This window comes from Vombatus ursinus, unplaced genomic scaffold (genome assembly GCF_900497805.2).
Source record: "Vombatus ursinus unplaced genomic scaffold, bare-nosed wombat genome assembly UNPS02014799.1, whole genome shotgun sequence".
NCBI classification, from domain to species: domain Eukaryota; kingdom Metazoa; phylum Chordata; class Mammalia; order Diprotodontia; family Vombatidae; genus Vombatus; species Vombatus ursinus.
In genome coordinates this window covers 29,672,387-29,699,884 of record NW_020954577.1, presented here as the reverse complement: position 1 = coordinate 29,699,884, position 27,498 = coordinate 29,672,387, and the positions used below count along the sequence as shown (strand labels likewise).

Genomic DNA, 27,498 nt, shown 5'->3' with positions numbered 1-27,498 from the left:
CTATCATTATTATTATAGCACAGTGCCTGGTACACAGTCAGCGCTACATAAATGCTAGTTACTTTACTGGGTGAACCGCAGTTTCGTCACAAACGAGCAGGGTGCCCGGTACACAGTCAGCGCTACATAAATGCCGGCTGTCGTCACATCATTTACAGATATGTGTAAGGTCCGCAAAGCGCTTTGCACTCCATCGGGGTAGGGCGCCGTTGTTAGCCGCGTCATGCCCAGGAGGGATCTGCGGCTCAGGGGGGTTCCGCGACTTTGCCAGAGCCACCGAGCTCTGAAGTGACTGGCGCAGATTCCTCACTCAGGTCCTGCTCCTCATTGACGCCGCCCCCTAGCGGCCGAGGCACGCCGAGCTCAGGCGGCGCTCGCCCATGGAGGAGGGACAGCCCGGAGGGAGGAGGGGGGCGGATCCCGCACGGCGGGCTCCCATTAGCGAACTTACCACGGAGGCGGGCAGGCAGGGCGGGCCGGGGAAGGGGGCGGAGCCAGCCGGGGCTCGGAGCGTCTGATGGTTGGGGAAGGCCGGCAGGCTCCTCTCCCTGACCCCGGCACGCGCGCGCCCCCCTCGCACGGCAGCTGCCGCAGCGAGGCAGCGGCAGGCTCCGGAGGCTGACGCGCGAAGACGCGCGCGTGCCCAGAACCACCCCCCTCCCCCTACCTACCTGTGCGGCACGAAGAAGTCAGCCATGTCTCCTCACCCTCAGCTCCGCCCCCTGTCCCGCCCCCGAGGACTTCGGCCCTCTAGGAGAGCTGAGTTCTGACTGGACAAAGGGCCTGTTGACATCCAGTTCAGGGAAGCCCGTGGCCCCGCCCCTTCCCCGAATAGTTGGTTGGTCTTCCTGTCAGTCACAAAGAAGCGTGTTGGCCATTGGTGGAGAAGGGTCAGAGGCGAAGGGAGGAGGATTTAAAGGCGCTGGATTCCCTTCCCCGCCCAGCCGTCACCTGAGGGAAGATGGCTTCAAACAGGGGAGCAGGGAACCGCGAGGACCAAGAGACGGTGTCCGGCGCTGAGGTCATTGCCCAGGCGCTGAAGAAACAGGTGAGAGTGACCCACGTGCGGAGGGCCGAGCCCGTGGGGGGGGGGGTCACTCGAAAATTCACCACGGGTAGTGGGGGTCCTAGGCTTAGAGCCGGAGGGTCCTCCTTTTCCAGATGGGGAAACTGAGTCCCAGAGTGCCCAGCCAGGAGGGGTCCAGCGCCCCGGCCCTGGCCTCCGGTGAGCGCCTGTCCTCTTCCTCCAGAATGTGGACTACATGTTTGGCATCGTGGGCATCCCTGTGACCGAGATCGCCGTGGCCGCGCAGGCCGTGGGCATCAAGTACATCGGCATGAGGAACGAGCAGGCGGTGAGTGTGGGCCTGGGGCGCGGCGAGCGGCAGCCCCCCACCAGCCCCCCCCAGGGTCACTCCAGGTCATCGGGGCATCCCCCCACCCTGCCCCCCTCAGGGTCACTCTGGGTCATGGGGGCAGCCCCCCCTGCCCCCAGGGTCACTGTGGGTCATGGGGGTAGCCCCCCACCCTAGCTCCCTCTCAGGGTCACTCTAGGTCATCAGGGACAGCCCCCAGCCTTCCTTTCTGAGCAGATTGAAACCTGGGCAAGTTATGGGATCTTAAAGTGGCAGAGCCACCTGGTCTGACCACCTCACTTTTTACAAAGGAGGAAACTGAGGCCACAGGAGGTGACATTTTTAGGGAGGAGAAAACAGGACCAGAGAAGGGAAGGGACTTGTCCAGGGGCACACAGTCCATTGTCTAGGGTGGGATTCAGACTCAGGTCCTCTGACCCTAAATCCAACACTTTGTGTAAGTTTTTCGAGAAGGCAAGGCGATGGATGAGAAGGCAGGCGAAGGCTCGGGGCCTTTTGGGGGTCACAGGCCTACCAGCATCTGGTGAAGCCTGCGAGTCCCTTCTAAAAAGAGTGCTTGAGTCATAGATGACTGCAAAGGAAACCAATTAGATTGACACACAGTCATCAAAATATTTTTTAAAAACAAGTTAACAGACCCCACATTAAGAGTGCCTTTGGTTTAGAGAATAAGAACAGCACCAACTCTGACGTTTATGTCGTGCTTTAAACTTTGCAAAGCTTTTGCCATAACATTCTCACATTTGAAACTCACAACAACACTATGAGGGAGGAATTATAGTTATTAACACTCTTTGACAGATGGGGAAACTGAGGCTCAGGAAAATCAAGTGATGTGCCCATGGTCACACGGCTAGTAAATATGAGACGTGGATCTTCCTGATTTCTGACTCCAGGACAGCTAAGGAGTGAGAGTGGGTTGTATTTTGCATGTAAGAGCTAAGGAGCTAGCCTCTTATCCACAGATGTTCCTACCTCAGGCTGTTTATAGCATGTGCTGATGACCTTTGAGTGGGACAGTGATGGCCAGAAGGAGTTGGGCATAGATTATGAGCTATTGTTATAAAAGAGTGAGGCCTTTGCAGCTATCATTCAATCAGCAAGCATTTAATAAAGCACTCTCACTTGGTTGCTCCCAGTAGCCATTAGATGGCTGGGAATTTCACTGAAGGTAGGTTTCCTTTGAAGGTTTAGTGGAAAGAATCCTAGATTTGTAGTTGGAGGACTTGGATTCAAATCCAAGCTCTGCCTCTTCCTACCTTTTAGCCTCTCTGGACTTCAGTTTCCTCTCTGTCACATGAAGTTGTACTAGATGATTTTTTAGGTCCTTCTAATTCTAAGTATGTGATCCTATGAATAAGTCTGAAAGCTATAAGGGACACTTATTTTTTGAGTAAATAAGGTATCTTTGTATGATCATAAAGCTAGTTCATCATCAATTTTTTTTTGCTTTTTTCCCACCCTAAATTTACTATTATATGTTATGTTCCAACAATCATAATAATTTACATTTGTTTATAGGAGAGGAAATGTAGTCTGGTAAATAGGGAAATGACTTTGGAGGCAGTTAGGAAGATCTGAATCCAGACCATACGATGTATGCCTGCTGTGTGGTCCAGGGCAAGTTAACCTCTCAGTACTTCAGGCAGATGTCTCACAAGAAAGTGGCCAGTCTTCCTTGATAAACAGTAGTCCTCCTCTGGTAACTCCCTCCACCAAGAAATCACAGATGTGCTAAAAATATTACATAAAAATATTTTCTTCAGAATGTACAGATCAAGGGGCAGCTAGGTGATGCAGTGCATAGAGCACCAGCCCCGAAGTCAGGAGGACCTGAGTTCAAATCCAGCCTCAGATCAAACATTTGACACTTACTAGCAGTGTGACCCTGGGCAAGTCACTTAACCCCAATTGCCTAAAAATTAAGACGAAAAAAGTATAGATCTGAGCAGGACATAGTACAAGTCATCTTATTCCTGTGTGACAGATGAAAGAGCTGTGACTCTGAAAGTAGAATTGATTTTCTTGCAGTAAAACTAAGTGTGTCAGCCCTGGGACTCAAACCTAGGCCTCCTAACCCTGAAGCCAGCACAGCTTCCATGATGCCATGATTTTACTCTGTCTCCCTGGTTTTGTCCTCCCCTTATTGTCCAATTCCAGAGTACAGTAAGAGCTGACGTTTATGTATATTTTTAAGATATGCAGAGCACTTTACATATATTATCTCATTTGATCCTCACAACAACCCTGTGGAAAGTTCAGTACTGTCATCATTGTGACTAAATAAATGTAAAAGCGTTTTTTAAGTCCTTACTGAGTGCTCGGTACTCTGCTCAGGACGAGGGAGACAAATACAAAAAATGAGACAGTCACTGCCCTCCAGGAACATATGTTCTAAAGGGGATTGTGTTGTTGATTCATTTCAATCACGTCTAACTCTTTGTGACCCCAGTTGGGGTTTTCTTGGCAAAGATGCTGGAATGTTTTGCCATTTCCTTATCCAGTTCATTTTACATATGAGGAAACAGGGTTAAGGGACTTCTCCAGGGTCACACAGCTAGGAAGCATATGAGGATGCATTGGAACTCATGAAGGTGAGTCTTCCTGACTCCAGGCCTGCCACTCTCCATCGCTCATTCTCGCGGGGGAAACAACACATAAAGAGCCAGAGTTGGAAAGTGGGGCCCAGAGTAGGACAAGTGAGTGGTCACCTCTAGAACCCATGGTCCAGTGGGGAAGTAGGAGACCCAGAGTGAGCAGCCTGGTGTGGAAGAGGCCACTGTTACTGTTTGTATGACCAAAGACAAATGATTTAACCTTGCTAGTTAATCAGATAGTTAGGATAAGGAGTCGAGCCAATGGAGCCCCAAGGTGCCCGTGGCCACACAGCCATTAAGCTGAAACTAAAGTCTCTCCTGACCGTAGGTCTCATGTCTTCCCACCAAAACCTGCTGCTTCTCAGTGTGTGTTGTGTGTGTGTTGTTATAATGTGGCATGATGTGTTTCACTCCCAGCCCCAGGCCGAGAAAGGTTAGAAGACTTGCTCATCTGAAACGTTTTTAAATGTTAAGAGGGATTGTTAAAAACACAAGATAGGAAGATACTTTTATAGAAGTCAGAGTTGGCCTCCTCTTGAAACACTGATGAAGATGAGGGTTCATGCCTGTTTATTTAGCGTATTGGCTTTAATATTCTTTGCACGGCCTTATTTCCTTAGTTCAGCTTACTCTGTTTTTTTCTGGAATGGCAGCAAGCACATTTACCACGTGTTGAAATTATCATAGACAGTAAGAGGATGACAAAAGCTTACTTGGCTAGTTTTCCCTGAAAATAAATGAGAAGAAACAGGACTTTGAAGAAATGTGCTTCCAGACTCACAGAGTACAAAGCGAACCTGTTCCAGATAGGCAGGATTTAGTTAGACCAAAGGTTGTTTCCTAATAGAAATTAGATTGAAATTAACTTGGCAAGGAAACCTTTTGTCCATAGTTTAAATGTGTAAACATCCTACTTTTATGTTGTATTCAAAAATTATTTTAACTGCACTTCAGCCTTATAATGCTGAGAAACTGGCAGGAAATACTTAAATGAGTTCAGTTCACAAGAAATAGCAGACGGTCCATCAGTCAACATTGATTAAACACCTACTATGTGCCAGGCTCACTGCTAAGCCTAGGATCATAACATGGGGAACAGTGGAAATGGCCTTCTGATGTGTACTTCTTCAAGTTGAATGTGGCAGCATTGCAGTTCCGATGGCTCTAAGTTGGTTCCAGTATGTTTGAGTACCTTTGTTGTTTTTTTAGGCTTCTTATGCTGCCTCTGCCGTGGGATACCTGACAGGCAGGTAACGTGAACATTTCTATTTTATTATTGTTGGTAACCATAGCTAACTGAGCAAAACTAATGTCTGTTTTTATAGTGGAAACGTTACTTGTCTGCAAGAATTGGTGTCAGTGGGCAGCCATCCTACGTGCATGAAGTGCGTCGCCTTCCAATGCCTCTTTCTTTATAGACTCAGTGCAGGTACCACCACATCAGTGAGGCCTACTCTGATTCCTCATCTCCTGTCACTCAGCTGCCTTCTGCCACTGTCTCCTCCCTCACCCCTGTCTCACATGATGAAGTGACCTCATTCCTTACCAAGGCTCATCCCTGTACTTGTTCCAATGATCCTATTCCATCCCATCTCCTCCAATAGATTGCCCCCATCTGTCATCCCCACTCTTTCACATATTTTCAGTCTCTCCTTTTCTACTGGCTGCTTTCCTACTGCCTACAAACATGTCCATATCTCCCCCATCCTGAAAAAACCCTCATTGGATATTTCCATCCTTACCATTGTCCTACATCTCTTTTGCTCCATGCAGCTAAACTCCTCCCAGGGGCCATCTGCAATAGGTGCCTCCACCTTTTTCTCACTCTTAACCCCTTATAATCCAGCTTCTGATGTCATTTCACCAAAACCGTCCTCTCCAAAGTTGCTGGTGATCGCTTAGTTGCCAAATCTCATGACCTTTTCTCAGCCCTCATTCTCCTTGATCCCCCTGCAGCCTTTGACGCTGTTGATCACCCTTTCTTCCTTGATACTTTCTTCTCTTTAGGTTTTCAGGGCTTCACTCTCTCCTGGTTTTCTTGCTCCCTGCTTGACCGCTCCTCTTTCTTCCTTATCTAGGTCCTCCTCTAAACTTAGGTGTCTCTCAGGGTTCTGTCTGGCACTCTTTTCACTTCTCTCTCTCTACTGCTTCAGTGGGTAATCTCATCAGCTCTCATGTATTTAATTCCCAAACTTGAAGCTTAGGATTCTCAGATCTGTCTATCCTGCCCCAAACTCTGCTGACCTCCAATCTCAAATCTCCATCTGCTTTTCAGATATCTTGAACTGGATTCCAGTAGGCATCTTAAACTCAACATGCCCAAAACAGAATTCATTATCTTTCCCCTAAACCCTCCTTCTCTCCTACCTTCCCTATTACTGTCGAGGGCATCATCATCCTCCCTGGCTCCCAGGCTCCCAGGCTCACAACCTAAGAGTCAGACTGGAATCCTCTCTCGCTCCTCACATCTGAGCTGTCACCAAGGCCAATTGATTTTACCTCTGCAGCATCTCTTGAGTTTGCCCCCTTCTCTCCTTGGACACTGCTGCCCCCTTGGTGCAGGCCCTCATCACCTCACGCTTGGACTGTTGCCATCACTGCTGGGGGTCTGCCTGCCCCAAGTCTCTCCCTACTCCTCTCCATTCTCCAGCCACTAAAGTGATTTTCCTGGAGTTCAGGTCTGATCATGTCACCCTCTTACTCATAAACTCCGGTGGCTCCCTGTGGTCTCCAGAGTCAAATACAAAGTGTGCTCTGTTTGGCATTCAAAGTCCTTTATAACCCAGCTCCCTCCTAACTTTCGAGGCTTCTTACATCTTACTCCCCAACACATATTCTTCCATCACAGGCCTTCTTGCAGTTCTACAAACAAAAAAATACATGTCTTGGCTCCAGGCATTCTTGCTGGCTGTCCCCCATGCCTGGAATGCTCTCTCTTTTCAACTCCTACTGGCTTCCCTGGCTTCTTTTAAGTCCCAACTAAAATCACATCTTCTACCAGAAATCTTTTCCAACCCCTTTCAATTCTAGTGCCTTCCCTGTCTTAACTATTATTTCCTATTTTTCCTGCATACAGCTTGCTTTGTATATATTTGTTTGCATGTTCTCTGCCCATTAGTCTGTGAGTTCTTTCAGGGCTGGGACTGTCTTCTGCCTCTTTTTGTATCCCTAGCACTTAGCATAGTGCTTGGCACAGAGTAGGTGCTTAATAAATGTTTATTGATTGATTGGTTCCTCCCGTTATGTTGTTGGTGTTCTTTCCCTCCTTAAATTACCTTGTATGTGCTGTACATTCCCAGTGTGTTGTAACCTTGCATGGTTTTCTTTGTGGAATAATGCCTTGCCCATCATGGGCGCTTAAAGCACTTTGTAATTGAATTGGTCAGAAAGGAGAATTGCTGTATCACTTGCAATGCTCTTGGATCCAGTTTTCATTATTTTTGCCACCTGAATAAGCTACGTGGAGATATTTTGTTTGCTTGGGGGTTCCATTACACAAGACCTTTAAGAGATGTTATTTTATAAATGCAAAATAACGTTCTGATTATAGAATTTGAATTGTACTAACAATTCTTTTCCCCTCATCCTTCAGTGTTGAACGTATTGTTTCTAATTAAAATCCAAATCCTGCCTCACTTCCTAGCAGTGGGAGCCTGTGCTCATTACTCACTTATCCCGTCCATCTCAGCTTTGGTTTCCTTACCTATAAAATGGTGATAATAACAGCACCTACCACCCAGGGTTATTGTGAGGATCAGATGAGATAATATCTATAAAGCACTTTGTAAACATTAAAATGCTGTATAAATGCAAGCTGATTATTGGAAAGGTCACACAAGTCAGCATAAGAGGCAGGATTTGAACACAGGCCTTTCCAACTCTAAGGCCAACACTCTGCCCCTCTGCTTCCCCCCAGTGTCAGTGTCCTGCTCAAGTGAAACCCTCAGTCCTCATAGAAGGGACTTTGGTCACATTACACTTCAGAATTCCTTGTGCCCAGAAGATCTCTAACAGTATGTTTACCTGATAAGCAGTGACTCCTTTCTTCCATAAGAAAGTTCAGCTGCAGATCACAAATCCGTACTTGATTTAGCTGCATTAGAATCGTATCAGAATTTGAATATACTCACATAATAGATTGTAAAATTACAGGTCCTAAATCTCTCTTAAATTCTGATCCCAAGAGTGTACTGATAATTTAAGTTTTATTACAATGATACATATACCCAAAAAGGGGAAATAAGAGATCTGACAACATTTAAGTGCCTGCTAGGTGCCAGGCATTGTGCGAGCCTCTTGAGATACAAAAAGGAAAATGAAACCTCCTGTTCTCTAAGAACGTACATCCTATTGATCAGTGTAACCATATTCGCATGCTACAGTGGGTTTTCTCATTCCTAATTGTGTAGAAATATGGCCGAAAAAGGCCTAGAATGCCATTCCTCTGAAATTTCTGCAGATATTTGTGTATTTACTTCTGAAGTGATTTATTATTGTTATTATTACAATTAACATTTATATAGCACTTTAAGATTTATAGAGCAGTATATGCTTATGTATGTATATATGTATACACACACACAGAGTAACACATCTTCTAATTCATGATGTTTTTCTTCTAGGCCAGGAGTTTGCCTTGTGGTTTCTGGTCCAGGTTTTATCCATGCTCTTGGTGGAATGGCAAATGCAAACATGAACTGTTGGTAATTCAGTTTAAATATTAACCTTTCTTTTCAGAGTCGTGTAATTTTTTTTTATCCTTACTAAATGTGACTGCATGATTAGTAAAAGAGAACTCCTCATCAAGTAAGTAGACTCCCAGTCTCATTGACCATGGTCTTCACGGGGTGGTAGGTTTGGGGACTGGAGGACTCCTCCATTCTCCCTTTTTTATCTGTGAGGGATCTGAGGCCTGGAGTATGGAAGGGATTTACCCAAGGTCATCAGAAAATCTTGGTGTTTTCAGTGTTTTGATCTTATCATCACTGTGAAGTGAAATTGAAGTGCATATGTGGGTATGGGAGTGTGAGAGTACCTTAAGTCCTTAGAATGATATTGTATAAATCTGAAACTGGCTCTTAGGTGTCTTTTCATAGAATCTGAGAACAGGAATGGATCTTCAGGAGATCCAGTTTATTCTCCTTATTTTACCGAGGACGAAACAGGTCCATTAACTTCTGGACATTGTTGCCACTTTTATTTTTTTCCAGAATAGATTTCAGATAATTCAGAGTAAAGATAGCTAGTGGATTCTGGATTTCTGAGGCTACATATAAGAGTCTTCCCAGGAGGGATGGAAAACTCAAGAATGAAATGTTGATGGTGCCAGTGGTTCAGATGAGAAACAAAGCAGTCATAGTATGAAGAAACCCATCTAGAAACTCATCAACCAGCTGAGATGTTAAAGTGATATAGATAGAAGATGCAGTTATAGAATGAGGGGTTAGACTCGATGATGTTTCCATCTCTAAATCCAATGAAGATGTTGGTGGCATCATTGATTTTGTGGTAGGAAGTAACATTCTAGCTTTGGACTATTCACTTAGAAAACAGAGCTGGTGGAGTCAAGAACGAAAAAGGGAGAGGAAAATGTGAGCTAATGGAGAGTGAAGTGAGCAGAACCAGGAAAGTGATGTACACAGGGGCCCCGATCACGTAAACAGAACAGAAACCCAAACTGACCATTTCGGATTATAGTGACCGAGGTTGGCCTTGAAAGCGAGTGGAGAGAATGTGCCTTTTTGCTTTCCTTGCAGAGGCAGAGGGCTGTGTTGGGGTGATGTTGCACATACTCTCAGACATGGTTGATATGTTGCTTATTTTTGCTGAACTGCTTTTTTCCCCTCTTTTAATCTTTGTCCATAAGCCATGACTTTCTAGTTAAGGGAAGAGAAAGAGACATATTTGGAAATGAAAGTGATGTAAAAACAAGGATCAATAAAAATAAGAAAAAAAAATTGGCATAGAAGGGGCACGGAATATCTTTCAGATGGGAGGAGTCTAGTTCTAAATGCTATCTGACCTGCAGGAAAGTCCCTAGAGTTGTGGCACTGGCATCTGCCCTTGGCCTTGTCGGGTTCGTCAAGGCATGCTTATCAAAATTGTCAAATACACAGAGCTGGGGAGCTAGCTGATCTGACTAGTAGGAATGAGTGGAAAGCGCTGCACTTCTGGATTGTGCAGCAGCGGGGCAGGAGGGATACATGGCTGTACAAACATATGAATGAAAAGATCTGTGGTTTTTTGTGCGCTGCAAACTCTGGATGACAACGGGACCAGAAACCAGAGGAACTGTGGCTACTTAGTTGGAGAAGAGAAATTTACGGGGAGATGAGATCTTTTTTTAACCATTTGAAGGGCCTGCAGGAAGAAGAGGGGTTCGAGGTATTTAACTAGGTCTTAGAAGGCAAAACCCTGCCCTCTTCTTTATTGCTCTTTAAATCAACCACTCGGGGGAATTTTAGGAAATTTATTTCTGTTTTAAAATTTTTTATTTCAGGCCTCTGATTGTTGTTGGTGGTTCTTCTGACAGTAATCAAGAAATGATGGGAGCCTTCCAGGAGTTTCCCCAGGTACCTAGACATAAGATGCTCCATGTGACGTTCACTATAAAATTTAGTGTTATGTGTAGATGCCATTGCTTGTCTCCGGGCTGCAGACTCTCTGGGGACAATGGAGTCCATGCAGAAAGTTAGACCAGTCCATAAATAAGTGAACCTATCTCTTGGGGACCAAGTAAATTGTGTCTTTCATGTATGTATGTTAAGTGTTTTTTAGATGTATGTAGATGTTCTCGTAAGTTCAAATAGAATACAATTTAATTTTAAAATATTACTGGAGTCAGTAACTTTTTGACCTTATGTATTTTTCTTGATCATTTGATATTAATAGTATAACTTATTGTGTGTGGGGAATTCAAGAACCATTGATGGTAACAAGGGGTCCTTGGATTCCAAAAGATTTCAAATCCCTGATGTTTCCTCTCTGATCAATATTTTGCTACATCTCTTTGCTGCCTGCAATTCCGTTAAAGATATACCAGAAGTAGCCCTGTTGAATGTCTCTGATCTTAAATATCAGATGAAGCCTAGAAGAAGATGATCTCTGCTCTCCAGAGGGTTTGTGGCTATGACAGAGAAGATCCATGGAAGAGTCCAGGTTGAAGAGGGATTCTGTGTGGATGCTGAGGTCCTCCAGATGCCTTCACAAGGAGGACCTTATGAAGGATGTGTCAACTCCTGTAATACTGCAGAGCCTCCTGGAAGTGATTTGTAATGGCCATCCAGACAGGAAAGGCTAAGTGGATCAAGAATATCTCTTACCTAGACTGTGATATACATTGGATAGGCAGCCTTGTCTATCAGTGTGTGTGTCTGAGGAAGGCAAGACAGATGCACTATGGTGAGTTAGGTGCAGTTAAACAGGAGAGGAACAAGCTGGATTGCTTTCAGGAACTATGCACTATGGTGAGTTAGGTGCAGTTAAACAGGACAAGAACAAGCTGGATTGCTTTCAGGAACCTGCAAGACTTTTTTAATACTTCCAAGTTTCCCACAGGCACAAAGTTCTGTATTTTTAACACCAAAACTCTACCAGCCTTGCTGGATGGCTGCAAGACTTGGAAGAAGTTTGTCTCTGGAGAATTAAAGATGAATATCATTCAGAGAGCCCTGGAAAGGTACGTGGTGGACAGAAGCAGGCCATGGTTAGGGAAGCACTTTGAAGAAGAAAGCAGTAAAAGAGGTCATTGGGGAAATAGAGTGATTTAGGAAGAGAAGAGAGGCTGGTGGTGAGGGGGAGGGCCAGCAGGTACAGAGGACGAGTGTCCCAGAGTCAGGAGAAACTGAGGAAGTCTCTAGCACGGTGGTCATCACCCTGTGGTGAACTTAGGAGAGGAGCTGGACAGGAGGCACACAGGATGAACAGGCAGGGATGGGCTGTGATCTGAGTCACTGAAGGGACTCCAAATCAGTGAGATCACAAAGCCATTTGAGTAGGGTCTGTGTTGTCCTTGCGCGTAGTAGGCACTTAACAAATGCTGCTTGTTAATTTGAAATAAAGCTGGAGAAGGCAGGTGAGAGCCAGATGACAGACAGGTAATTTACGTACTAGCCTAAAGTCAAAAGGTTTTTGTGCAGATCAGTCCAAGCACGAAGGACAGACTTCTGCATTTGGGCAGCTGCAGAAGGGTTGGATCGGAGGAGGGGAAGCAGGAGACTGATGCAGTCGTGTAGAGAGGCAATGGGCCTGTGAGCCAGGCTGCACAACTGTGACAGAGTGATGAGCAGTGGAAGTGGGAGTAGAGGAGATAGGGCTTGGCGACGGATGAGATACTAGAGGGAGGGAGGGGAAGAGTCGGCTATGACCGAGGTCAAGAGCCTGGGTGAGGGGCGAGTTTAAGGGGAAAGACCCTGAGTTCAGTTTTTGACATGACAAGTGTCAGGGCCTGGTAGGATAGCCAAGTCGAGGTGTGCAGCAGACTCCTAATGCTACAAGACTGGGATCTGGGAAAGAGGCTGAGGCCTAGGATATTTCATCTGGGTGCTTACATCCCCAAGGAATTTTTCTTAAGGCAAGCATTGAATGAATATTTAATCATAAAAAATGCTTTTATTTATCAAAGAAACAAAAAAAATTAATTTTAAAAAAATAACAATTTAATTTTACTTTTAAAGTACAACTTTAAAAATGAGATAACAAAATGCCAAAAATAAAAAACAACCCACAAATCGAGATATTAGCGTGCCCAGCATGCTTATGGGGTTTTATGTGTAGATCTGGAATTATCTTCATTGTAATAGTCAACATTTATATAGCACTTTAATGTCTGCAAAGCGCTTTACATATATTATCTCATTGATCCAACTACCTGGAAAGTAGAGGCTGTTACCTATTACCTTCATTTTATAGGTAAGGAAACTGAGGCTGAGAAGTTAAGTGACTTGTCCAGGGTCACACAGCTGCTAAGTAGCTGAGCAGGATGCGAGCTCAAGTCTTCCTGACCCCCAAGTCCAGCGTCTTATGCACAGTATCATTTAGCCGCCTTGGGGTGATAGTGGAACCCATGAAAGAACATGTCGAGAGAAATGGAGAGAGGCAGGGATGAAACCTTGGGGCACATCCATGCTTCACCAATGTCTGTTGTTCTTTAACTTCATGAACCCTTGATCCTGATTCTATTTCAGAATCTCACTATCAATTTCAAAATATTTTCATAGTATTTTATACTTCTCATGATTAAGTTATATGTTCTGAGAAACACAGTTCTATAGAAGTAGAAATACTTGATGAATTCACAATTCTCTTCTTTGCCTATTTATGAATTATCTTTAATACACAATACTGTTGCTTCTTTATAGAGCTGGATAGGACTTCAGAAGGCCTTCTGGTTCCAGTCCTTTATTTTACAGATGAGGAAACTGATTCCCAGAATGGTTGCCCAAGGATGTGGAGGGAATAAGTGACAAAGCAGAATTTGAACCCAGGCCCTCTGACTGCAAAGCTTTAAGCGGCCTGGGTCTATATTGACTGTTTATTTGAGTCTTAGCCACTTGCATTCTGTAACTTGCTCCTGTAATGGAAACTTACGTTTATTAATTTTGTTTCTATGTAGAAGAGTGTTGTGGTTTGTAGACTGAATTTGAAACTTTTTTTTTCGCTATGTAGGTTGAAGCTTGTAGGTTATACAGCAAGCTGTCTGTCAGACCGAGCAGCATAGAAGCTATTCCCTTTGTTATTGAAAAGGTAGGGTATGTAATTATAAGTTGTCCATAATGTTTGAGTTATTTGTTTTTAATGCTTGAAATCTTGGTTGTTACAGCCCTAAGTGTTAGTAAAATATAACAAGTAGGACCACTGCCAGAGAGTTCAAAATTGTGTTACTTTTCATATTCTATTAATTGCCTGTTGCATATTTTAAAGATGTTTTTTATTCATCTTGATTAAAGAAGCTAAACAGTATAGCAGGCACTGGAAAACAGAAATTCTACATGAAAAATCATGTTTTTCTCTTTCCATGGTCCCTGGCTGTATCTTCCATATTGGGAATACCCTTTACAGTTGAGATAAATAATAAATCCTTAAATATCACCTTACAAGGGAAATGCCGATAACCAGCCTTGATATGTGGGATTCCACATTGAGCTGACTGTAAACAATGAGCCAGAGTTGACAAGTCACAGCTCCCCAAGCCCTGGAGACAACAAAAACCTTTAGTTTGGAGGCAAAAATAGGAATTCATAGTGGCAGTAGAACCTTGGGGTTCAGGTGGCAGTTGGGTCATTTCTAAGAGTAAAAATAATGGGAAATAAGGTTTAAGACCTCAGTAATATAAATTGATCTTCTTTTTAATTAAAGACAGTACCATTGGAGAGGAATTTTAATTTCAATATGTTCTCCCTTGTTTTTCCCACTTGTTTGCCTCAGTTTCCTCAGCTGTAAAATGGGGTTAATTAAAAGCACCTATGTCACAGGCTTGTTGTGAGGATCAAATGAGAAAATATTTGTAAAGCACTTAGCACAGTGCCTGGTATACAGTAGGCACTATAGAAATGCTTATTTCCTCCCTCTCTTTCCCCATTGACAATTAAACTAGCATTTATTAACACTTACAGGTTTATGATGTGCTTTTGCACATGTTAACTCATGTGATTCTCACAACAACACCGATGAGGAAACTGAGGCAGAGAGAGGCGTCATGACTAGGTCTAGCTAATGGGATCTGAGGTACAGTCCACACAGATTTCCAGATTCCAAAACCTTCATTCCCTCCACTGTGCTCCCTAGCTTCCTGGTTTACCTACTTTTTCTCCATTTTTCAGTGTGGTCCAAATACGGGCTACATTTCCTCTCCAAATCTGGCTTCTATGACCTAACGGTGACCCATGATTTTTCTCTTTCATTGCAGACTCGTATTTTGTTATCTTTCAAAGACCTTTCATTTTAGGCATGTGACCTGTATTACTAATATGGTAGGAGATAGCTAGGAAATTTAGAAAATTATTCATTTCATAACTTTAAAAGAGTCATACGGAATAGAGTCATGCAGATTAAGATTTTTAAGTACTAATACGTGCTCCTGCTATTTTGCAATAAATCTAGGCTGTGAGAATCAGTATTTATGGTCGGCCAGGTGCCTGCTATGTTGACATTCCTGGAGACCTTGTGAACTTACAGGTGAATGCAAGCTCCATAAAGTAAGTAATTGCTAGGGGGAAAGTTTTCTAATGAGATTAAAGTATTTCCAAACCTTTGCTTAACTTTGCAAGAAATAACTATCAAGGTTTTGTTGAAGTTTCTTTAATCCTTTAAGCCTATTTCCTTTTAATTAACTTAAGCCTGGCAGAGGGTCTGACTTCATTTTAGTATTGTATTTATATGCTAGCTTTTCACATTTGGTGTGGGAAGATGATGGGCCATAATATCAGTGATTTGAAATGTCATAATTTAAGCCTGTGAAAGATTTAGGTAAAGCTGATGATGAATGTAGGATTGAATCGTGGAGAAAGTCACGGACTTAGGAGAGGCTCCAGCTGAAGATCTGGCTGTGCCACCTGCTTGGCCGTGGGCACATCGCCTTACTGCTCAGCCAGTTCATCGCCTTCATCTGTAAAAGGGATTGTGTGTTGTCTTTTCCTGCTCAGAGATTCTCTGGTTATAGAAATTATTCAAATTCAACTTTTGATTAGAAAGATCCTTTCAACATAAGAGCAAGAGGATTTTGATTCTTTTTTTCCCAATAAAATGATGCTACTATAACATTTGGAGAACAGTAGTAAGCCACTTATTAATTCATTTATTATCGCTAGAAAAGAGTTATCCACATCCTCCACAAATTATTTTTTTTACAATGATCATAGGTTATACATACCAGTTCAGAGGACTGGTGGGGTTGTTTTACATTGTGAAATATTAGCATTCTCCACCAAAGTCTTCCTTTGGTACCTAATCCTGGCACAGAGTAGGGGGGCTGGCTCATGGACCCCCTTGCAAGATAATGTTTTTTAAACAGAGAAAATACAGAGGATTATGAAGAAAACTAGTTACATTGAAAGGATATTTTTCGTGTGTGTGTGTCTGTGTGTCTGTGTGTCTGTGTGTGTGTATGTGTGTGTGATGTATTTAAGGGGGTTGTAACAACTCCCAGACACCTATAGAGCTGTTTACGGAAAGAAAAAAGAATTAGCATCCCACATCTGAGCCTGCTTTGGGGTCAGAAGTGTTCAATTCTATTTCAGCACGTAACTGTCTTTTGTTTTCAACTTTTAAAAAACCCAAACCAACCAACAACAGAGCTGTGTCTGCTTCAGCAGAAGCAGCTCCCTGGTTTAATCTTTATGGGGATTGCTTCCCAGGACAGCGACTCTGAGGGCTAGGCTAGAAGCGGATCTGCTGGTCTGGTGGGGGCTCCCACTCCTAGAACTCCTTGGCTTGTCTGTCTGTCAGTCGGTGGAAGCTGGTCAACACTCGGCATTGGTGGTGGTGAGGAAGATGAATCCCTTCTCCACAGTGATTGTACCCATTGAGGATGTCAGGGGCCCAGGCTGGAAGCAGGACTTAGAGTCGAGGGAGGCACTGCTATTCCTAAGACTTTAGGGTTCAGGGAACAACTGGGCACTCTCCAGTTGGGCCTGAGGGGAGGTAGTGGTGGCATCACTTGCGTGACACACATGCCTCCCTCCTTTACCTTAGCATGCCCTGGTGATTCAGCCAAGGTTGGCTTACTTGTGGAGTAATAATAGTGTTGACTTGCCTGGAACATTCTGTCTCAGAGTGCCATGCTGCTTCAGGAAGGCTGGCTTGCCTGTCTAAATAATTATCAAATAACACTGTAGTGACCTGAAAAAAAAATAAAAAATCCTTTAAAGTTTCCTTTCTCAACTGTAAAATAGGGATCATAATAGCACCTACCTCACAGAGTTGTTGTGAGCATCAACTGAGATATTTATGAAGTGCTTACTTAGCACAGTGCCTGGCACATGGTAGGTGCTGAAGAAAGGCTAGTTTCCTTCCTTAAGTCCCAAATTTACCAAGGAGTGTTTCTGTTTCTGTACATGGGAGAATCAGACAAAACAGCCCTGCTACCTCTTAGGTGATGCTGTTAATCTAAGCGTGAAGTGGTTAGGAACAAAACTTAGAATAAAACCTTCAGTTCTTTCTCTTGGTCTAGTCGAACTTATTTTTGGGGATTTTTACTTAAAATCCAACTGTGGTCTTATATTGCACTCATTTAATAAATAAAAGTTATCTCTAAATATGATGACCAGCTTTAACCTTTTCCCACCTTAAACTCATCCTTTAATGGCACTAACATCGGGCAGTTCAGTGCAGAGGCATCTGCCAGAATGGCATGCTTGTTAGGATTTGATGGCCAAAGACCTTCTTTGTTTTGTTTGATACACGAGTGAAGATTCTCTTTTGCAGGTATGTGGAGTGCTGCATGCCCCCCCCAGTTAACATGGCAGATGCTTCAGCTGTATCTGCGGCAGCATCTATCCTCAGGAATGCAAAACAACCCCTTCTTATCATAGGAAAAGGTAATGAAGGAAACAGACATTTGAACTTTAATATTAACGTGAAAGAATGCGCATCCCATTGGGAAGTTTCCAGTCTTCTTTCTTTGTTGGTCAGTCTTTTCCAGTCACTCTTCATGATCCCATTTGGAGTTTTCTTGGCAAAGATACTGGAGTGGTTTTCTGTTTCCTTTTCCAGCTCATTTTATAGATGAGGAAACTGAGGCAAACAGGGATTAAGTGACTTGCCCAGGGTCACACAGCTAATAAGTGTCTGAGGCTGAATTTGAACTTGGGTCATCCTGACTCCAGGCCTGGTGATCTAACCACTGCACCATCTTGCTGCCTCCTTCCTTGTTTACCAAATATTTTGACTTTGGAAGTTATAATACTATTTTTTATTCATTGACTACATTTGTTAGTTGTGTTATAGGATTACCTGTGAATTCAAAGAGGTTTGTTTGTTTGTTTGTTTGTTTGTTTTTAAGGAATTATCACTTAGACAGATTTCCAGGAAACTGAACAAAGTAACAGATTACAAATTGCTTCTCTGAATCAGAAATTTTTCTAAATAAGTATTTTTAGACCTACCAACAGTGTGTTATCTATTTAATATCATCAGTATGAGCAGCACTGGGGCCTGGTAGCTAGAGAACTGGCCTTATTCTGATGCCTGCGTGACTGTGAGCAGTCACTTCACTTCACTTCACTCTTAGAAGGTGGCCCAGTACCATGGGATGTAGGAGAGGCGCTGCTCTGCATCCACAGAGGAGGTTTCCTCACAGGGAAATCACAGGTCGGGAAAACAAAAATTAATTGATTTGTTTTCTTTATCCAAGTTATTAGTACTGTATTCATCTATGAAATATGTGGAAAATAATTATGCCTAAAAGAATCTATGAATATAATAGATGCTTAGACATAGTGAAAATACAAGCATTAAAACATTTGAAGATCCATAGTGTTGGGGGGCAATTAGGGTAAAATAGTAATTTTTCAGGTATTTAAAAATAAAACCAAAATCATAGTAACAATTTTAGATTGAAGCTTTAATAGAGATAGGAGGGCCAGGTGTGGTATTGCGTTCCTGTAATCCCTGCTACTGGGGAAAGCTAGTACTGGTGGATTGCTTGAGCTCTGGAGTTCTGTGCTCTATGAGCTATGTTAATATGGTGTCTGTACTAAGTCCAGAATCAATATGATGGGCCCCTGGGATTGAGGAGGAAAGGAGGGCACCAGATTGCCCATGGAGGGTGGCGTGAACCAGCCCAGGTCAGAAATGGAGAGGCTTCAAGCTTCCATGCTGATCAGGTTGGGGATCAGGACCTCTGTGGCTGCCGCTCTTCTGGCCTGGGCAAGAGAGTGGAAAAACATCCTGGGAGGTATAAACAAGTCATTCACCATGAGCTGCATCAAGTTGTACAGTAGATATTTACCCAGAGATTACCCAAGGAGCTTATCCCATATTTCTTGCTCCAGGTGCTGCTTATGCACATGCTGAAGACAACATCAGAAAGTTGGTGGACCAGTGTGGCTTGCCATTTCTGCCCACACCCATGGGCAAAGGTGTTGTTCCTGACAACCATCCCAACTGTGTGGCAGCAGCCAGATCCAGGTTTGTGGGACACCAGGTTGTCAGTTTATGTCAGTTTAGCTGGTTTAAGTTCAGGTAGGCTTTTGTAACCTTAGTGAATCCAGGAAGAATTCATTAAAAAAATTGAATCAAGTATCATTCAATGAAATCACACTAAGACACACCCTACAACTGAACTCTAATGCATAATGAAAAGTAGGCTTCGTTTAGCAATTATTATGAAACCTGTCACACTGTGCTTAGGAAGGGAAATTGAAGTAAGCCTAGGAAAAAACGTGTTGAGTGAGCTATAAGTCACCACTCTCTCCTACCAACAAGTTAATATGGAGTGTATTTGGTAACGTCATGAATGAGAACAGCAAAGAACTTTTAGAGCATGTTTGCTGTGTATCCCCCAGCTGGGCGTCATATGCCAACCATCCAGGTGGACCTACAGCTCGACTTTCTACATTATCTGAGGATCAGCTGAAAGACCTGGGGATGTTTGGCCTGGAAAGAAAAAACCCAGGGGTTGGGAGAGTCGTAGTAACTGACTCTCCCAAGTGTTTGAAAGTCTGTTGTAGAAGACAGGAGAGAGATGGGTTTTTGCTTGTCCCCAGAACAGAGCAGGAAAAATTCCTAGAAATGGCAAAGAGATCAGTGTAGGCTGGGTAGAAGAAAAAGCTTTACAGGGATTCGAAAGTGGAATGGGCCATCACGGGAGGTGCTGCGGACCCCTCAATGGATGGCTTCGTGCAAAGGCCAAGTCACCATTTGCCAGCCATGCTTTAGAGGGGATTTTTTTTCGGGTATGGATTGGACTAGATGGTTGTTGAGGGTCTTTCCCAGCTGTGAAACCCTGTGACATATTTTTTCTAGTCTCCGTACAATAAAGCCATGGTAATAATGATGATAATGATGATGAAGATAATAGCTAGCACTTAAATAGAATTTTAAGCTATGCAAAGCACTTTATGAAAAGCGTTTCCCTAATATAGAATTTTAAGCTGTGCAAAGCACTTTATGAAAAGCGTTTCCCTAATATAGAATTTTAAGCTGTGCAAAGCACTTTATGAAAAGGGTTTCCCTTTATCCACACAACAACCCTCTGAAGATGGTGTTGTTGTTATTCCCATCTTATAGTTGAAGAAACTGAAGCTAGGAGAGATTGTGACTTTTCCAGAGTGGCTCATGTAACGAGTGTCTGAGGCCAAATTTAAACTCAAGGTCCAGCACTCTATGTACTGTGCCACCTAGCTGCCACAACTATTCTACTAATTCAGATTTTTTCATAAGCAAATTAATACTATAACCTAGATTACAAACTGACAAACTATTTAAGATAATTAACCGTTGCTCTATTGTGTACAAACAGATACTGCAGTCTCCACATTTTTTGGCTGTCGGTTAAATCAGGTTTCATAGGACTTGGATGTGGAAAGCTTTATTAGTAGTTAGTGTATACTTGAAATTAATAAAATTGTATTTCTCTAGAAATAATCTGAGACAGCTAGATGGTGCAGTCGATAAGGCGCTGGGCCTGGAGTCAGAAAGACTCATCTTCCTGAGTTCAAGTCTGGCCTCAGACACTTACTAACTGTGTGATCCTGGGCAAGTCACTTCACCTCAGCTTCCCTGTCGGTAAAAAAAAAATTTTAAAAAGGAGAAGGAAACGACAAACCGCTCCAGCATGCCTGCCAAGAAAACCCCAAATGGGGTCACAGAGAGTCTGACATGACTGAGCAAAAGATAGAATCTGTAACCTAGGCTTTTTATATTTTAGACTGACCTTGAAGTTGTCCTAAATTAATGAATTTTAATGCATTTGTTATTGAATTCAATAACCATTTGCAGAGTATTGTGCTGTGTTCTGGAGATATAAAAATAAAATGAGATGTAGTCTGATTAGAAAATGAATGCAGCATTAAGGTCCTTCAGAACAAAGAGTACTTTGTTTTTGTCTTTGTATCCTCAGAAAAGGCCTAGAGACAGGTGAGAACTGGGGCTGAGTCTGACTGGAACGTAGACCGTGGGGGGATTGGTGTGAGAATTTGTGTGCAGAATAGCTTGCACCTAAATTGCCCAGGGCGTTGTGTGCCAGGCCAAGGCATTTGTACCCAAGGGGACTCTGAAGATGTTTAAGCCAGTGACAGGATATAATCAGAGGTGTGAAGCCTGAATGGTGTAGAGGAGACACTGACAACAGGAAGGAAACTTAATTAGGAGGCTGTTTGTTGGTCACAGCAATCATGTTGTCTTCCCATAGGTTAGAAAAAATCTGTAAGTAGAGGACCAGTGTCTTAGCCTGAACTTTGTGAGTCATGGATGACACTTAAGAAATAAGGTCTGATGATGGTGAATAGATGTCTCCATGACACAAGCTTAATTCAGGGGCATTTCCTCAGCCCAAAACAGACTTTAAATTGCTTTAGTAATTAAAGATAGGTGGATTGATGATAGATTGATCGATCAATAGAGAGATCTTTGTAACAATAGAGATTAAGAAGTCAGAGAAAATAGAATAACAGACATCAGTTGTGATATTTTTTATGTGTTCCCTTATTTAGAACGCAGTAATCAATAAAGACACTTTCATAAATAAATGAATTTTAATTAAACATTTTTAGAATGCAAGATGAAATAGGTTTTAGACTCATTTCTGTAGGGATAAATTATTTGTTTAGATTTTCCAAACAGTTGAGAATAACTTTAAGTATTTTCATATTGTAAATATAAGATATTTTTCACATCTTATATCTTTTCATTCTTTTATCAGGGCATTGCAACATGCTGATGTAATCCTGTTACTGGGTGCCAGGTTAAATTGGATTTTGCACTTTGGACTCCCTCCAAGATATCGAGCTGATGTGCAGATTATCCAGGTCTAAGCAGGAAAGAAATTTAAATGAGAGTTCTCTCTGTTATAATCCTTGCACTCTCTTATAATCTCTGCTGGTTGTTGGTAGATGCCTTTGAGATAGGCTTCCTTCTTTTAATTAATTTTCAAAAGCAAGATTGAGCAAAAACTACTACTTCTAATTTGCTTGTGCGAATGTACTAAATTACAAAATAAGGGGGAAAGCAACTGCTTGTCCTGTGAGAGGTTTATTATTTTAAGTAGTAAAATAGATTACAATTTACAGCAATACTTTCATCTGGCACCTCTGGGAAATAATGTGATCCATGTCAGTAATTTTTTCTAAATAAACACATTACTTTTTTAAGCACTAATTTTTTTTCAAATTTTAATTCCTTTTGATGATTGCCTTTCTAGATATGTTAGACATTTCTATACTATATGCTGTACAAAACTTAACCTTTCCTTGATGACTCAAGGCCATTATTATGGATATTAATTGAGTATATTATACTCAAGGACTGTTGAGGTACGTAGAGCTCTTTCCTCTATCCTAAACAGTTTCAAACTGCTTTATAGTTGATAATAATAATGAGAAAACCTATCCCCCCAATTAGTAGCACTTGCCATTTGTCAGTATGTCCATTTCTAGCAGCCCCACCCTTATATTGCCATATTAAACTAGGTAATGAAGCATGTTGACAGTTAGAATTTTATATCAAATTAAGCTAAGCTTATCTGGCTATGATTCAAAGCCTGTCACATTCTGGTTGCTACCTATCTTATAAGACTTATTTCCCATTACTTCTCTTCCTGGACTCTTCGTTCCAGCCAAACTGAGCTCTTTGTTCTTCCCCATACATGACTTAATATCTTGGGGCTGTCCTCCCTCCTCATCTTCCCTTCTTGGAATCCATAAATTCAGCTCAAGTGCCGCTCCTACAAAGATTTCTCATCGACCTCCCAAATGTTTGATTTCTTGTCCTCCCAAATTACTTTTATTTAATCTGTATGTAGTTTGCATTTACTTATCTATATACATGCTATTTCTACTCCTTGGGGAGTTTTCATTTTTTTACCTGGTGCCTTTGTGTCCCTGGTGCTGGACATACAGGACATTTTTAATAAATATTGAATTGTTGAGTTGAATTTAATTACAGTGTTGTGCAAAGGTTTGGGCTCACCCAGAGGCTATTTTTGCTTATCATAGGGTTAATATCTGTATTCCAGCTGTTGCAATCACATGAAATACTGATCTCTAGACAGTGGGAGTGAGTTGTTGATTTGTTATGGTTGAGGTAGAAATTGTACAGAAATAATGACAAACTTCCTCCCTATCCGTTTTGAAATAATCAGATTGACTACTCTCAATGTGGAGATGCTGAAGTAAAATCTGTGTCAGAGTTCAGGAAGGCAGACTTAAAACCAAGCCCCCATTCACACTGACCTCCTTCGGTGGTCAGGTTGCATTGTTGTATCATGCTTTTTTTTTTTTTTTGTCATTTTGCCAAGAGGCTACTTTTAGTAGGACTTGTTGCCCCCTAAAGCTTTCTTCAAGAATTTGGGACATCCATTACGTGGAGCTGAATATAAATTTTCTGATTGAATTATTATACTTGTTAAAGAACTAATTTGCCTTGTTTTCTACTTTTGGCATCTCTTTGTAGGTTGATATCTGTGCAGAAGAGCTGGGGAATAATGTTAAACCTGCTGCAGCACTGTTAGGTGATATAAATGCTGTCACTACACAGGTAAGACCTTGGTTTTAGCTTACTTGTATGGACATTTTTAGAACATTCAGTTCTTTAAAACCTTTCTTTCTTGAGTCAATTGAGTCTGAATATTTATTGTTTTTTTAAAAATCCAAATTATGTGACTCACTTGGAAATAAGAAATTGGAGCTCCTCATACCCACATTTATATGTAAGTTAGGAATTTCTAGAAACTATATTAATTAAGAGCAAAAAGAGTACAGTTATATTTCCTTTGGGAGCTCTGGAGTTTGGCAACCATATTTCTTAGTATTACAGCTAGGATTTCTCTCTGATGGTAACCTGTGAATTCTCTCTCTCTCTCTCTGTCTTTCTTTCTTTTTCTTTGTCCACTGGTGCAAGAAGAGTATTATTTAGTCATCTAGTATCCTGAAAAATATGACAACTTTGAAAGGAATGTAATTTACAGATATTAGGAAGATCTCTCAATATTTCTCTAGGCAAAAAAGATCCATTGATATAGATTTACCATCTGTAATTTGAGACTGGCCAAATCCTGGTATTCTCTTCTCCTTTTGTGGTTGATCCTTTTTGTTCCAGTGGGAGATATAACATTATAGAGCAACATTTTAACTTCAATGTAAGAAGGGGTGGTTTAGCCATGCTTCTTTTGTCAGAATAGCTCTCATAGTGAAAATAGTGTGGGTCCCTTCCTTTTGTTGGTGATTTTAGAGGAACCTGTTCCACTGAAGCAGTGGAGTTCCATCTTTACCCATTAGAGGGTATGTGATGAACTGGGGAATGCTTTACTTTTTGATGGACCAGTCTGAAAATGTGGAGGAATGTGGAACAGTATCCCCTATTCTATGAGAATCTCACTATCTGGAGGGAATCTTTACTGATACAGAATAACTTTCACATTTTATAGATTAACTTTAAAAATTTTTAATTAACTTTTTTTTAAAAATTGCCTTAAAAAAAGTTAAAACAAAGAGATACATTCCCTCTAAAAAGGCTTTTTATGCTAGTATTTTAATTTAAGATTATTTCTTAGTTTTTAGAACATTACAGCAAAAGGCCATGGCAATATCCTCCTAATGCTGAATGGTGGAAGGTACTGAGAGAAAAAATGAAGAGCAATGAAGAAGTATCCAAGGTAACGAGAAGCCTTGGGTGGCGCTCAGGTGTGACGGCTGGGCTAGATCTGGCTAGATTTGGGGTCAAAATCCTGAGTACCACTTGTGCCTTCTTACCAACTCTGCCTTGGGGGAAATGACATCAGCTCTTTGAGCCTTAGCTTCCTCACGTGTAGAGGGGGGTAGATAATACAACTTTACAGACTGCTGTGAGAATCTAATTCAGTAATAAAGCACTACACTTCAGCCATTATTATAAGCTCTGGAGTTTTAAGTTCATTCATTATTATGCCAGCTGCTAAAATTTTTGATCAATGACAGTTTCTCTAATTAATTAATAAGTAGCTTCAGTGTTTTTCTTCTGTCACATTTTCATGAATCAGATTTTTCCCTGGGAAGCACCCTAGTTCAAGGAGATGAAATAGTTCTTTCCCTCTTTTTATCCTGCTTTGTGCTCACTGTGCTATTCTTTACAGATACACCCGCATGTATCATAAGACTCCATCGGTCAACAAGCATTTATTAAGTGCCTCCTGTGTGCCAGGCACTGTGGGGAAACAAAGGGGAAAATGAAAGGTCCCTGCCCTAATAGAGTTTTCTGTCACAGAAGAAGACAATATATACATATTTAAGCATATATACTAAATAAATGCATAAATACACAATAATTTTGTTAGGGAGGGAGACATCCAACAATTGGGGAAAGACCTCATATAGAAGGTGATGTGAATTGAACTTGGAAGAAGACTAATGATTTTAAGAGTGGGATGTACAAAAGCATGAATCCCAAATGTAAGAATTAGTTGTAAGTTCTCTCAGAATACCTTCTTGACTGCCATTTATAGGCATATTTGTTGCTATCCATGTAATAATCCCTCTAATAGGATCCCCCCAAAGTTAGTTTACCTAAGATATGAACTTTTAATTCCCTCAATACTTTACTGACTTTTTATTCCCGTAACTCTTTACTCCACTAATAAACCTACTGTAATGATTTCCCCTATGACTTTAGGAATTAGCATCACAAAAATCTTTGCCTATGAATTATTACACAGTATTCTACCATGTCCAAGAACAGCTACCAAGAGACTGTATTATAGTAAGTGAAGGAGCAAATACTATGGATATTGGACGGACTGTGCTTCAAAACTACCTTCCTCGTCATAGGTAAACAACCAAAATTTTCTTTTAAGATAACTGCTGTTATTTATGTGCATGTGTATATGTGTATTTGATGAACTAACTTACAATTACTAAAGCTTCCAATGATTGTACAATATCTTGACCTACTAAAGTGTTTTTATGTGAAGATTCCTATAAATAAGGTTTCAGTGACTATGCTTCTGTTTATTAAATTTAAGATCAAAATTGATTTTTTGTTTTGCATATGTGTTTCCTACGTTGTGTGAAAGTTAATTTTAAAATTTGAACAGTTATAGTCACATTGTAATTTTTTGTCTATTGACTATCTTTGACAATTGTAGAGTAACTTCCTTTCTGAAATGATTTGGAATGTGTTTATCTGACTTTTAAAATTTGTCTCAAGTGGTTTATTGGCTAAGATCCGAAGGATTGTGAGGCTCTGTCGTCTCACTGTTCTGTGGAGTTCATTCTTCTTTTGAGGAAGGAAATCATTTGAGCACTTTCCCCGTAGACTGGATGCTGGTACTTTTGGGACAATGGGAGTCGGTTTGGGCTTTGCTATCGCTGCTGCTGTGGTGGCTAAAGATAAAAATCCAGAAAAACGTGTGGTCTGCGTGGAAGGAGACAGTGCTTTTGGATTCTCTGGCATGGAGGTGGAAACTATCTGCAGGTAAAAATGCGGCATTTCAGTTTTTCCTACATATGAAGAATAAATGTGTGTGTAGACGTACTAGCTGCTACTTTATCACATGCTACAAAAAAAATCTATAAAGATCCTGACAGTACGGTTCCTAAATCGTAATGCCACTGACAAAGTCATCCCAAGGCCTTGTCTGGGATCACTTTACTTTTGAATGTATCCAACATGGTGGCTCTTTGAAGAGTGCTCGTCGCTCGCAAAAATGCTCACAGAATCACAGCTTGCCTTCTCCTTTAGGGACAGGCTTTCCTTCCAGTCCTATAGGACTCAAATTTAAGTAATCATCATTATTTCAAATCAGATAGTATATGTAGAAGGGCTTTGCAAACTTAAAAAAATGTGTTAACTTTTTTCTAAAATGTTGGTTTTTTCACTTTTAATTGGATTGGCATTTTAATAATCACAAGTGTGATTTCAGAAAATCATTATTCAGTGTAAAGAAGGTATGTTTAGGGGCAGTAGGTGGCACAGTGAATAGAGCATTAGCCCTGGAGTCAAAAGGACACGAGTTCAAATTTGGCCTCAGATACTTTACTCTTACTAGCTGTGTGACCCTGGGCAAGACACTTAACTCCAGTTGCCTTGGGTGTGGGGGAAGAATGTATCTTTGCTTTTTTTATGCATGTACAGGCCACTTGTAATAATTTTATGGCCTTTTAGGTGTCCACAGCCCAGTGGTTATTTATTCATTTTTTTATTGTCTGCCATTTTCATTTCTGGAAAGTTCCCATTTGATTATAGAACATAGTTTATAACCAGACTGAGGCTGCATAGGATTATTTTATAAATCCACATCTCATCTGTTCACAATTCCTTTCAGAGTCTTAACAGTGAGTGTTAATTTATGTATTTAATGATTTTTTGAAGTTTTAGTATGTCAAACTTTGAAGTTT

The 27,498-nt window shown here is 41.6% G+C and overlaps 2 protein-coding genes across 6 annotated transcripts in view; one reads left to right on the top strand and one right to left on the bottom strand.

Moving 5' to 3' along the window:
- The window catches only part of BTD (biotinidase), a 22,399-nt gene extending 21,555 nt beyond the window's left edge, over positions 1-844 (bottom strand). For 2 of the 4 annotated variants that reach the window (XM_027872156.1, XM_027872157.1), the window contains exon 1: positions 672-732. Coding sequence is in view for 1 of the 4 variants with exons in the window: in XM_027872155.1 (XP_027727956.1) it covers positions 672-697 (26 nt within the window). In the remaining 3 variants the exon portion in view is untranslated. Of the gene's footprint in view, positions 1-451; positions 531-671 lie in introns of those variants that run through there. The other 2 variants (XM_027872155.1, XM_027872158.1) reach the window with 2 other exon arrangements.
- Positions 845-927: 83 nt separating this feature from the next.
- Positions 928-27,498, top strand: part of HACL1 (2-hydroxyacyl-CoA lyase 1) — a 38,600-nt gene continuing 12,029 nt past the window's right edge. Inside the window, exons 1-14 of one of the 2 annotated variants that reach the window (XM_027872153.1) lie at positions 928-1,048; positions 1,251-1,355; positions 5,183-5,223; positions 8,596-8,676; positions 10,473-10,545; positions 13,640-13,717; positions 15,074-15,168; positions 17,396-17,508; positions 18,964-19,099; positions 21,834-21,939; positions 23,582-23,665; positions 24,681-24,782; positions 25,775-25,929; positions 26,417-26,575. In XM_027872153.1, coding sequence (XP_027727954.1) covers positions 962-1,048; positions 1,251-1,355; positions 5,183-5,223; positions 8,596-8,676; positions 10,473-10,545; positions 13,640-13,717; positions 15,074-15,168; positions 17,396-17,508; positions 18,964-19,099; positions 21,834-21,939; positions 23,582-23,665; positions 24,681-24,782; positions 25,775-25,929; positions 26,417-26,575 — 1,415 coding nt within the window. In that variant the 5' untranslated portion in view covers positions 928-961. The remainder of the gene's footprint in view (positions 1,049-1,250; positions 1,356-5,182; positions 5,224-8,595; positions 8,677-10,472; positions 10,546-13,639; positions 13,718-15,073; positions 15,169-17,395; positions 17,509-18,963; positions 19,100-21,833; positions 21,940-23,581; positions 23,666-24,680; positions 24,783-25,774; positions 25,930-26,416; positions 26,576-27,498) is intronic. The other variant, XM_027872154.1, reaches the window with a different exon arrangement.